The sequence below is a fragment of the Jaculus jaculus genome, chromosome 5 (genome assembly GCF_020740685.1).
Source record: "Jaculus jaculus isolate mJacJac1 chromosome 5, mJacJac1.mat.Y.cur, whole genome shotgun sequence".
In the NCBI taxonomy this organism is placed as follows: domain Eukaryota; kingdom Metazoa; phylum Chordata; class Mammalia; order Rodentia; family Dipodidae; genus Jaculus; species Jaculus jaculus.
The window spans coordinates 87,097,214-87,110,351 of record NC_059106.1 but is presented as its reverse complement, the minus strand read 5'-3'; the positions used below and the strand labels follow the sequence as shown (position 1 = coordinate 87,110,351).

The following is a 13,138-nucleotide window of genomic DNA, read 5'->3' as shown; positions in this document are numbered from 1 at the left end:
GTGAGCCTGAGACTACATAATGAATTCCAGGTCAGCCTCGGCTACAGTGAGATAATACCTTGAAAAACAAACAAACAAAAAAGATAAAAATAAGTTCTATTTTGGGACAGAATCTTGCTGTGTTATGCAGGCTGTTCTGGAACTTGCTGTGTAAGCTAGGCTGTCTTCAAACTCACACTTCTCTGGCCTGAGCCTTCCAAGTGCTGAGATTACCAGTATGTGTCACCACACCCAGCTTTGAAGAAGGGCTCTTTAAACTTAGGGCAGCTGGGTTTGTCATTAGGAATACTTGAACCCATAAAAGCTCCAAAATTTTCAGGGGAACCAAATTAACCCCATCTTTGGTAGTTCTATTCTTAAGGCAGAAGGTGGGTGATACTTTAGTAGAAATGGATACAAGGAAGAATAATGGATAATTCCTGGAACTAAGATGCTGATAGAGCATGCTTTGAACAGCCACTGTACATTCTCTGGTAATCTCTTTTTGGCACTAGTCCAGAGGTTACTGCTGCTCACTGTAGAACCTCTGTCCTTCGTGGTCTTTGCTGGGTTAGGCTCAGCATCATCACACTGTATTTGAACACAGAAATGAGTTTCCTGTAAATGTCCATTGGGTACCACTTTTGCCAATGAAAGCCAGATGAAGGGCTCACACCCAGCCAGGGCTCATACCCAGCCCTCAACAAATCCTGGTTGACTCAACATGTCACTCTCACACATCACAGAATCCATCCATGAAATACCACACAGGCACTTGGACATATACACTGCCTTTTGGCTAAGTGTGAGATCTCTTTGTTGCCGGGAGAATGTCTTTTCCTCTACCCCTCCACATACACACATGCATGCATGCACACACATGAACACACAAGGGCATGCTAATGCAACCACACATGTAAAGACTCTCCTTTTTTAGACTGCAGTTTTTGGTCAGCTTGTAGTTGAATAGCTATCAGACCCTGTTTGCTTACCAAATCTGCCACCTGCCTCTCTAACTATTTCTTCCAGCAAATATTGCATATCCTGTCTTCCAGACAGTTAATGTATCATCTCTGTATTAAAAAGTTCCTATCTCTCCCAGTTGCTAACTAATCATAGCAATTTGGTGATTCATTATATACATGCCCATATCTGAATATGTGTGCTTGTTCATTAGTGGTCAAATTCCATAAATCAGGTACCCTGTCTTTCTTTACAAATGTTTTAAAGTTTCCCATTGGCAATCTCAAATGATTATTATAGCTTGACAGTATAGTAATGGAAATTTTCATTTTCACCCCAGTCCTTTTATTTTGACAGTTTTTGAGGCAACTATTTGACTAATACAATTTATTAACTAAAAACTGCTGAATAGTCATTCCTGAATACACGCTCTTTTTTTTTTTTTATTTTCCTTCTGCACATAGAACACAGATTTTTTCATCCTATTTGAAGAAGTATAGGTAAAATAACGGTCTAAACTTACCTGCTTGAGCCACTAGGTGGTGCACATATATGTTAGCTAATTGTAGGATAAATGGGTTTGTCTCCAGATAAGATTTTAATTCATCCCCACTGGGGTTGGGAGGTACAGACAGTAGGCGTTGTGGAAGTCTAAGAGAGATGATGATCCTGCGGTAGGGAGGAAACAAAGAAGGCGGATCTCTCAGAGGTGGGCAGGCTTTATTGGAAAATGGAAGGGAAAAAGATAAAGGCAAGAAACTCCAAAGGCACAGCAGAGGAAAAGCTGCAGGGAGAAGGAGCATGCTTGCCTCCATGATGGTTATTTCTTACTCCACAGGATCACTGCATAGCAAATCACAGAATAGTTGAGACAGTTGGACTAAATGACATTAAACAGTCTCTACAAGCTTTTGCTCATAGCCCTGGGAACACAGAGATGAAATGGTCTTCACCTATTGAACTAACAAGATAGACAAGGAAATAGACATCTAAGAGCATGTTACAAAAGCTAGGGCTTACAAGATGCACTGAACGAACAAAGCATGAAACATTAGCTCCACTCCGAGGAAGTGAGAAAAGCATGTTAGGTCTGGGAGTTGGTTACAGAGACTTCATGAAGGTTTTGAGAAGTGAGGAAGGATCTTCAGGAAGATTACAAAAGTGTCAACACAGAGAACAGCATAGACAAAAGCATGGAAGTTTGAAAGGATTTGGGGATTTGTTCAGTGGAACTTGGCACCAGAGAGTGATGTACCCCAGATGAACAATAGTTCTGGGCCCTTAAAAAGATTCTCATCTATTGAGGAAGTATCACCTATGCATAGCTAGTTGCAATATGAGTATGGTTTAGGATGTGGTCTCTTTTAATTGGGCTCTGTCCTTCAAGCCCCCAGTGTCCTGGCACCCAAGGGTTCTGAGGGAACACTTGACACCAGAAGAGGTAGCCTATAGGCACATTACCTTCTTGCTTTTGATTCTCAGAGTTTCTGGTTGAATTTCAGCCTCCCTTGTCATTTTAGAGTTCCAACGTTTGTTGCCAGTAGTAAGAATGTAAGTTAAACAAAGCCACACAGAGAAAAAGCAATTTTCTATCAAGAAAAGGGATGAAGGGATTCTAGAAGTTCAAAATCAATGTTTTTTGAGGCACAATTCCAGTAATTCTATGGAAGAGGTAGCTTATATAAGCCAAGGACTAAATTTTCTATAATAACAATGATATTAAATAAATCATTTTATTAAGAATCTATTAAGTACCAAGTATGTTAAATGATGTATGTGTATTACCTTATTTTGGACTTTAGAGTCAGGATAAGAGCTGGTTGAATTCTAATTCTTATCCTGACATTTAAGGAAGATGTGGTTGGGGGTGAATGATTTCTCTCTGAATGTCACCTCCTTCATCTTTGTAACACTTACTTTGTAGAATAAGAAGTCAGGCATGGTGATACACGCCTTCAATCCTAGCACTGGGGTGGCAGAGGTAGGAAAATATCTGTGAGTTCGAGGCCAGCCTGAGACCACATAGTGAATTCTAGGTCAGCCTGGGCTAGAGCAAGACCCTACATAGAAAACAAAAGAAAAAGAAAGATGTGACACATCAAAATACCTAATCCTGTGACCTGCTTTTTAATTAGTATTCAGAGAAGATGTTGCTGCTTTCTCCTTTTTGCATAAACTGAATTTCAGAAAACCATTCTTAGAGGAATGCTCAAGAGAAGGAGATGAAATACACAAAGCATCCACTGAATGAAATGCCAGGTGGTCAGAAGCTCCTGTGATTTGAACACTAAATCAATGATTCTCAAAACAAAGTTCATTTGAACTAGCTGAAGAAAAGAATGTATTTTCAGTAGTCTTCATGGGAAACTAGGCTTGCAAAAGAGAAAGACATTAGCAAGACTCAGCCATAAGGAACCCAGATTACAATATTCAAGGGAGCTATTGACCAGGATCCTGGCACAAACCTCCTCCCACACTTCTCTATCTCAGGTCCTCATAACTTCCAGTCCAAGAACTTTCTGGTAGGTAGGATGTGACAAAGGACAGGAATGAGATGTTAGTGTTCTCAGCCCTTATGGTACCCAAGGCCAAATGCCTCCAAAGACAAGGATCCTCCTTTGTAAATGTAGTTGGCTTAACATATATATTTATAGAAATATTATATAAAATAAAGAGATAATGACCCAGCTAAAGAAGGCATAATTGAATCATCAACAATTAAAATTACCACAGCATTGTTCAGCATTCTCAGGATATAAACTAGCCCAGAAGATATGTAACACAGGCACCTAAGGCAGAAAGTTGTCAGTGATATATTAGTTATTCAGTGCCACCAAGATAAGCAAAGATAAACCTTATGCCTTTTGGTATAGAGGACTGGGTCTGGGAAACTGGAAAGGGACTTTTTCTATAGCCTGGGTAAGCCTCGTGTTCCTCAAGACCTCATTTTCTTCCTAAGTACAGTTCAGGTTTAACCAGAAGTTGATGAAGTCCTCTTAGCTCTTATTGTCCCCCTTTGTCTCAAGGGTGCAAGGCTCCTCTGCAGAATTGTAAATTGGCACTGTGGCACCTTTCTGTGTGTCTGAAAATCATTTTGCATTTCTGCCCCTGGACAAATGCAGGCTTACTGTGATACAAAGCAGTGCTCTCACCATGTGTTTTCTTTTGCAGCAACAGCGGCAGCTTGACCTCCTGACAATTACCAGCCCGGGTGAGTAAGTGTGAGCACCATTCTGCTTGGGCTTCCCCCTTCTCCTGGAGTGATACCCTGCTGCCATCCAAATGCAATGCACACCCTCCTCCTCTGACTCCCTGAATGAACACCAGAATTTTGGTGCTATGAATGACCTTGCCACTACCTGCTGCCCTAGGGACACTTTCTTTTCTCCTTCCCTGCTGTTCCAACTCCTCTTGACTCTGCAGGTGGCAAGGCTCTATATGTTGCTGCAATCTCTAGGGTAAAGCTCTCCCCCAAATCACTCAGTGAATTCACATGCCAAGAAATCATTCTGGTGTCTGAGAAGTGAGTTTCAAAATCACAGGCAAGGAATGGAGAAACTGTCTGGAAGGTACTACAGAGTAGAGGGACAATGACCCAGGAGGAAAGGCCAGTCTGGGAAGTGACCTCACTGTGCTGAGGGTCAAAGTGACTTTTATCTCTCACCTTTAAGGTAAATTTAACTCTGACAACAAAGCTGTGGGGCATGGAATAAAAGGCCCGTTCTGTTCCCTGGGTGAGTTGAGAGGCTGAGCCATTTCATGTTGTCAGTGAGGTCATTTTCTTTGGTTTAGAAATGAGGCAAAATTGAGCCTGTGATACAATTCTCTCTTAGGATCAAGGGGATCAAGAGATGATGGTACCAGGTGAGTCCACGAGCATCTGTGACTAGGGAGTGGTGGTTCATCTTCACCCATGGTGATATTGAAAATATCTAACAGCTCTGGTGACCACCTGGCTGATTTAGGCATTGGCACTTTGGTTATAGGACATGAGGAGATGGAGTTCTGCTAGGGGGAGCTAGAGTGGCAGAGTGAACAGAAATAGTGAGGGGAAACTTAGGGAATGGCTATCAATATCCAGAAATATGCTAATGGCCAGTATGGCTGAACTAAAATCAACCCTGCCTTCTACCAAGTCTGCTGTGCTATAGCCAGAGGCCAGTTGACATACTTTTGGTGACTGAGAATCTGCACTCTGCAGACAGTATCCTACCTAGCACAGGGGCTGCCCTCTGGTATACATATAGGAAAATGATGGCAAATATAAGGGACATCTCTCCCAGTTCTGATAGCCTTACTGTATTTCCATGTAACAGACTCTTTGCATTTGAAACATCAGAGACTAAATGTAGCAATCACTTGAAAAATAGTTAATATATCCCATAGAATGAACAATGTTCAACATTTATATATTAACCTTCATAGAAATGGCATACCTTTTCATGTATATAAACATATAACTTGAGTGGTAACTCAGGTGACCTGTCACCTCCTTCTCACTAAGGTAGTCCTGTCCTGATCTGTTACTCACCTGTGTAGTAATGTCCTTGTCTTCTAAATGCACAAACCACTCAGATTGCCTGTTGCCACCTTCCAGGCCCTTCCTGCTACATCCTGATGCAATGGCTAAGTGTGAATTGGAGGTTCTTGATTGCTTCCAGCAGCTCTGAGGACATTTTAACTGTTAAACTGCAATTTCTTTGTGCTAGCTTCTTGTGCTCCCAATTGCTGCCACACACATTTAAGGAGAGTGGTTGTGAGTCCCAGTCTACTACTTTTATACAGCTGTGGGGCTGCAAAGTTCTCAGCACTTCCACAGTTTGCATGGTTTATTTATTCCTCCTTTTAGATGAGAAAATATTATCTTCTGGATCACCCATGTGACACACTGGTGTACTGCTCTATTTCTGTGCCTTTGTGAGATACTGATCCATTGAGCTCTCAGGGCACAGGCAGAGCTGGGCAGCCAGAGCCCACAAGGAGCCCCAACTTTAGACAGGTAGCCACACATGCCTTGACTTCACAAGATCCAGATATACCATTGGGTCACATCTCATCTGAATGATGCAAACCATCAGGTTGATTACCTGGTCTCACTATCAAATTCACTCCAACTCCCTACCCTACTGAAGCCACACCCATCAGCATTGGCTTGCCACCTTTCTGGGGCCTCCAGTGGGCCTTGACTCATCTTCACTCCTCAATAAACCAGCTTCAAGACATGCCTGCAGTCCAATGCTGCCCTTCTCATCATCGAGGAGCTTTTGGACATACTGATTGGGAATCTGGTTAACATTAACAACCTGTGAAATATCTTTTTCAAAAATCTCATTTATTTATTGTGAGCAATTTCAAATGTACTAAAAAGAATGGAGATACAGTTATCAGCCATTTTCTGTCCCTTGCCAGGGCTGTATCCTATCAACATTGCACCATTTATGACAGAGTCCTCTATTTTAAGAAAAGATGTAATTGAGACTTTTTAGTACTCCCTTGAATCTTTCTTCCTTGCCCTACAGGTAACTACTGTTAGGATATTTCTCTATATCTATATATTAAAAACATAACCATTCTTATTTTATAAATTTCTGTAAGTGTTAACACATCATTTATTATTATGCTATACAGGTTCTGCCTCTGTTACATATGGCTCTGGTATACTCATTTTAATTGCTATATGATTAGATTGTAATTCATCCATTTTATTGATCATAGTTTCTTTATAGCCTTTTTCCTACCACAAAGAATGCCATTAAGAACTGTGCATTTGGGCTGGAGAGATGGCTTAGCGGTTAAGCGCTTGCCTGTGAAGCCTAAGGACCCTGGTTCAAGGCTCGGTTCCCCAGGTCCCAGGTTAGCCAGATGCACAAGGGGGCGCACATGTCTGGAGTTCGTTTGCAGAGGCTGGAAGCCCTGGCGCGCCCATTCTCTCTCTCCCCATCTATCTGTCTTTCTCTCTGTGTCTGTCGCTCTCAAATAAAAAAATTAAAAAATTAAAAAAAAAAAGAACTGTGCATGTCCTCTTGGATGTAAGATGAGGGTTTGTCTAGGGAATGTGAACTAGGAGAGCAACTGCTGAATGTGTTCATCTTCCAAACTGCTTAATTGGCAACTATTCTCTAACACAGCTGAGTGGATTTACTCTTCTAACAGCAGAGGATAAAAATTTCTCTCTCCCTGACCCCTCAACACTTAGAAACATCAGACTCACAAATTATGCCAATCAGCATGAAAAATATGAAATGGCATCCCATTGTTACTATAATGTTTCCCTGATTTCCAGCAGGGTTACGTGTCCTGTTCTGTCTGGTTGGTTGCTGTGATTCTTTTCTGAGTTGACTTTTTCTATCCTTTGTGAATATTCTGTTATTTCTTTTTTTATGGGTTCAGTTTATTATTCTGACCACCTTCTTTACAATCGCTACAAATATCCTCTCAGGACTGCAGCTCATACTTCATTACTCTTGTTGTTGTTGATGTGTTTTCATATATGGGAAGTTTTTGTAACTTCAATGCTGTTGAACTGATCTGTCTCTGGCCTTAAGAACTTTGCTTTGTGACTTGAGAGACCCTTCCATCCTGGATATAAGTCTCTCCACAGCCAGGCTTGATGGCTGATGCTTATAATCTCCATGTTCTGGAGGCTGAGACAGTTGGTCGGGGTGTGTTCTAGGTCAGCATAGGATGTAGCACAAGACTTTGTCTCAAAATAAAAAAAAATCTCATATTTATTTCTAAAGCTTATCAACTTCTATGTCCCATCTGGGTGTTTACTTTATCTCATTTAGGACTTATCTTTGTGTATAAGAGAGATATTTAATTATTTTTTAGGATAACCCATGGACTCAGCTGTAGACAGTAACTAGTCTGAACTTCCTCATCAGCTGGCAGTTACACTCAACCACCTCCATCCTCCTATGCAGAGTCTGTTTCAGAGCTTCCATAATGTTTTCCACAGACCTACCCATCCCTCTCTTCACCAACTCTGCACTGTCTTATTTATAATGAATTCAAGTTTTAGTATTGCCTTGTTAATCAATTGGAAGACATCCTTTCTTTTTTCCCATTTATTCTCGTCTCTTGAACGTTGCAATAGATTTTTTAACTACATTTTTCATATACAATATAATAATCTCTATATTATGATAAGTGAGCTTAATCTATTTGTGCTTAAAATAATTCAGATATAATAATATATCTGATTTCATGTCTGCCTCCATATTAATGCTTTATTTTATACTGTATTTACTTGATAGTTTTCTTTTGCCTTACTTTATTTTAAAGAGCCAAGAACTAAACCCAAGACCTTTGCAGATGCTAAGCTAGTGTTCTGGCAGGAGCTATACATCAAGCCATCTTTTTACTTATTTTGAGACAAGGTCTCATTAAGTTGCCCAGGCTGACCTTCAGTTTACTCTGCAGCTCAGTCAGGACTTCAACTTGCTATTTTCCTGCCTCATTTTCCACAAAGTTACCTTGCTTTTTTTTTCTTTAAATTTATTAAGTTTTTATGTCACCTGCTGTTCTTACTCCCTCTGCAAGTTTGGATGCTTGAGATTTCACATGCAGCCTAAGTTAACACCCTTTGGATTTATGCTTAACTATACTGCTTCTTACAAAGTCTACAGTGTCACATAGAATTTCTTTCATCCTTTCAACCAAAACAGATCCTTCATTAGCTCTCACCACTGATTAGATACTACTTCATGCTTTGTTGGCTCTATCTTTTCCAACACAGCCATGAATACCTGTGTTCTCTTATTGTGTTGAAGGACCTTGCTGTGTTCCTGCATTTGTTCCTATTTTGGCTTCCCTCAGGAATCACAGTCTGCCTAGACAGAAATTCTGATTGAGCCTTTTTCTTTGCACTGTGAGGATCCCACTCATTGTCTTCTAGAGGTAAAGCTGTTGACTAGAAGTCTGTCATGATAAAGTTGTTTATGCAGCCTATTTTCTTCTGGAATAGGTTTCAAGATGGATCTTTATCTTAATGTCTTGTCTTTACATATTCATATATCTAGGACTGATTTTTTTCTTAAATTTATCCTGTTGGGTACTCTATACTTTCCACCTTAAAAAATCTGGTTTTTTTTTTATTGTTGTTGTTGTTGTTTGATAAAATTGTTGGCAAATTATGTCTTCAAATATTTCCCCCTTCCCAATTCCTTTGATTTTCTATTATGAGAATTCCTATTTCAAAAGGTGGCACCTATTTAAACTGGGTGTGGTGGCACACGCCTTTAATCCTAGGAGAGATAGGAGGATTGCTGTGAGTTTGAGGCTACCCTGAGACTACACAGTGAATTCCAGATCAGTCTGGACTAAACCCCCCCCCCAAAAAAAAGGTTCTTGGGCTAGAGATTCCCCAGAACCTACCTTACCTAAAGCCAAATATATAAGGTGGAGTATGTGTCTGTAGTTTGTTTGCAGTAGGTGAAGACCCTGGTGCACCTGATTCTCCCTCTCTCTTTCTCTCTCTCTTAAAGAAATAAATAAACATTGGCTCTTCTCAAATGTCTCTATAGTTCATAACTGATTCTATTTTTACCATTTTTGTCTTATTGCACTGAGTTTCTCATAGGTAATTCACATACATAAACTTACTGTTTGACCATATCTGGTCTAGTTTTTTTTTTAATCTTAAAACATTTTAATAACTATATATTCTTATTTCCATGATTTCTAACTTTGTTCATATCCACCTGTTATTATTTTATTTCTGTCTATTCTGTTTCATAATTTCTTGCTCTGCTTTAAGGTCTTCATTTGTTTCTTTGAACATCCTCAATATGCTTCTCTTAAAATCTTTGTTCCATAAAATAAGTTTCATCTGGAAGGAATTCAAGTTTCAATTATTGGTTTTGCTTTGTCTCATTTTCAGCATTCAATTTCTTCATGTGTTGTTAAATTTCAAATTGGAGGATCACTAGGAAAAGGAAATTTTCTGTTTTCCTCTCTCTCCAACCCCAAAACTTCCACTATGCCCACATCTTCCTCTGTGATGGTTTTGTAGTTTTCTCTACCACATCTTAAGAGAAAGAGCTGATCCAAAGATAAAAAGTTTTGGATAGCTTCCAGTTCTAGAATCAACATTCCTCACCTCTCTGTAGTGGTGGGAATATCTCCTGAAAGTTTCATAGCAACTTTCTTTTCTAGGCTCTTTTCATGACAGAAGAGACCCACCCAAGGTCTTTGATCTATGTAGAAATTTGTCTCTCTCTGATGTTCACCTGCCACACAGGATCTTCAGTTGCTCTTATACCACAGGAGGCAAACTTTCAACTGCCACTCCCTGCTCCTATGTCTAGCTCTGAGTAAGTCAGTGACCATAGAACCACTTACACTTTTCATTTTTGTTTCTTTCATCATTGTGGAGCTATAACTCTCACAATGGGACATATATATTATGTTCTCATACACATTTGTGTGTGTATAACAGGAGTACATATATATGTGTATTCATGTGTTTGCGTTCAGGAGTGTGTATGGCACAGAATGCATGATATGGTCAAGGGACCATTTTGGATGTCAGTTATCACTTTCTCCCTTGTTTGAGGTAAACTCTTTTATTCACAATTGTATTGACCAGGATCTCTGGCCAGTGAGCTTCTGGGAGATTCTCCTGTCTCCATCTCTCTTCTTGCCTTAGAGTAGCTGGGATTACAGACACTCATGCTACAGAGTTAGGCTTTATATGACATGGTGGTTAGAATGTAATGTCCCCACAGCCTCAGGGTTTTCATTAGTGGAGCACTGGGGTGGTAGAGCTCTGCTGGAGGAAGTGTGTTACCAGGGATGGACCTTGAGGTTGAGTCAAGCCCTTTATGTTCAGAGTCAGCTCATTCTTGCTGGTGCTGGCTGCTCTCTGTCTGCTGTGGATGTGTGATGAAGTGAGCCAGCTTCCTCTGCCATGCTGAAGCTTCCTTGGAAATTATGGTCCTTAAAAAAAAAACTTGCCTCCCATAAGCTGCTTCTGATAGTGTGTTTTGTACCAGCAATAACAAGATAACTATAACATATGGGATCTGGGAATCCAAATTCAGATTTTCATGCTTATACAGTAAGTGCTTCATCTGCCAAGTCATCTCCCTAGCCCTTAAACTGTATGTTTTTATTTATTTATTTATTTATTTAGATGTATATATAATATTATAATTTGATGAAAACCAATTAATTTTATCATTTAACTCATAAGTCTAACTTTATAGTTTCTTCTTTTCTTTTTACAAAGTTTATTCTTCTATAACCTTCTCAATATAAAGAAAAGAAGAATAAGGAGGTATTATTTTACTAAGTAAAATCTTTAACAGACTGAGGAAATGTTATTTCTTATATATTTTATTTATTTATTTATTTATTTATTTATTTAAGAGAGAAAACGAGGCAGGGGGGGGGAGGAAGGGAGAGAGAATGGACACACCAGGGCCTCCAGGCACTGCAAACGAACTCCAGATGCATGTGCCTCCTTGTGCATCTGGCTTACGTGGGTCCTGGTGAGTCGAACCAGGACCCTTTGGCTTTGTAGGCAAATGCCTTAGCCACTAGACAACCCCTCCAGCCCAAGACATTATTTTTTACACACGTATACACAAATATAAAGAATTTGAACATGAAGTTGAAAGATACTATATAAAACTTCTCTATTTGAATATAGTTTGAACATCTTCTATCATTACTGAATATTTTCTAAGAAGGTATTTCACATAGCTGAAAATCATACTATGATTTTTAATTCCACTATTAGATATTAACTATTCAATTTATTTAATTATTCATAAAACCACAATAAATTTTTTAGCAGTACTGTGGATTGAACATAAGCCTCACACATGGTAGGTATACACAGAGTTATAGCTCCAGCCCTTTTTAAATTTGTGTTTCTCATTGTTACTCAGGCTGACTATGAACTCACTGTGTGGCCCAGGCAGTCCTGGAATTTGCAATCCTCCTGCCTCAACCTCCCAAGCAGTACAAGCCTATACCATCAGACCCTGCTTGAACATTCTCATATAAAGATTGTTGTTTATATCTGTAATTGTTTCCTTAGGAAAACTTAGTACGAAAATTACTAAGGAGAGGCTCATAATTAAGCAAGTTATCACAGGGGGCAACTAGTGCTTACCCTGCTGGAGAACCCTGGCAATCAGTGTGGAAAATAAGTCTCATACTCAGCCTCTTCAAGGACAAAGGAGAAGGCAAAAATGTGCATTCTTTGACATTTCCAGTCTGCTAAGTATATGGGCATGGCATTCAGCAAACACAGTGTTCAGTGATCAGAGGAGATCCTCAGAATAGGAATCATATCGTAGTTGCTAGAAGTGCACATGCTGAAGTAAAAGGTGCCAGGAGAATATGTGGAACTACAAGGAGGCAGAGACAGCACTGGCCAATATGACAGAGGGAAATGGAGAGGTGCTGGGATGCATGTCTAACCTTAGAAGTGCTCGCTTCTGTTCAAAGTTCCTCATGTAGACAATACAGATATATAATCTTCCCACAGGTAAGGGCATGACAGTGAGGACTAGAATAGTTGGAAATGACCCGTATATTCTGTCACAGTTCTAGAAATATGTTTAAAATATTTTTATTGATTTATTTGCAAGTAGAGATGCAGAGAAAAGAGACAGAAAGAATGAGCATGCCAGGGCCTCCAGCTACTACAACTCCAAATGCATGTGCCACTGTGCATCCGGCTTTACATGGATAGTGGGGAATGAACCTGGGTCATTAGGCTTTCTAGGAAAACACCTTAACTACTGACAATCTCTTTAAACCTCTAGAAATATTTTAATATCTAGCCTCAGGATTTGCAACTATTTTCTTACATTCTGTGAGTTGCCTCTTTACTTTCTTGATACTATCCTTTAAATCAGACAGTTTTAATTTTCATGAGACTGTTGTATCCATCTTCTTTTATTAGCTGAAGCTCATTTTTTCTCATCTCTAAGAAACCCAAGGAACCCAAAGAAAACTCCTATGTTCTGTTGTAAGCATTTTTATAGACTTAACTCTCATTTGCGTGTTTGGTCCATTTTGAGATAATGTTTTGATATGATATGAGGTAGGTGTCCAGATTTACTCTTTTGCCCATAAACATCCAGTTTTCCCATCACCTTTTGTTGAACATTACTTCCATATTAAATTATCTTGGCATTTTTGTCAATGGTCATAGCTTTTAGTTGATATATACTAAAAG

At 39.5% G+C, this 13,138-nt stretch overlaps 1 protein-coding gene across 2 annotated transcripts in view; it reads left to right on the top strand.

The window, feature by feature from the left end:
* The window catches only part of Agbl4 (AGBL carboxypeptidase 4), a 1,499,625-nt gene that overhangs the window by 1,139,896 nt on the left and 346,591 nt on the right, over window positions 1-13,138 (top strand). For both annotated transcript variants that reach the window (XM_045149299.1, XM_045149298.1), the window contains exon 6: window positions 4,114-4,153. In XM_045149299.1, the coding sequence (XP_045005234.1) occupies window positions 4,114-4,153 (40 nt within the window). The remainder of the gene's footprint in view (window positions 1-4,113; window positions 4,154-13,138) is intronic.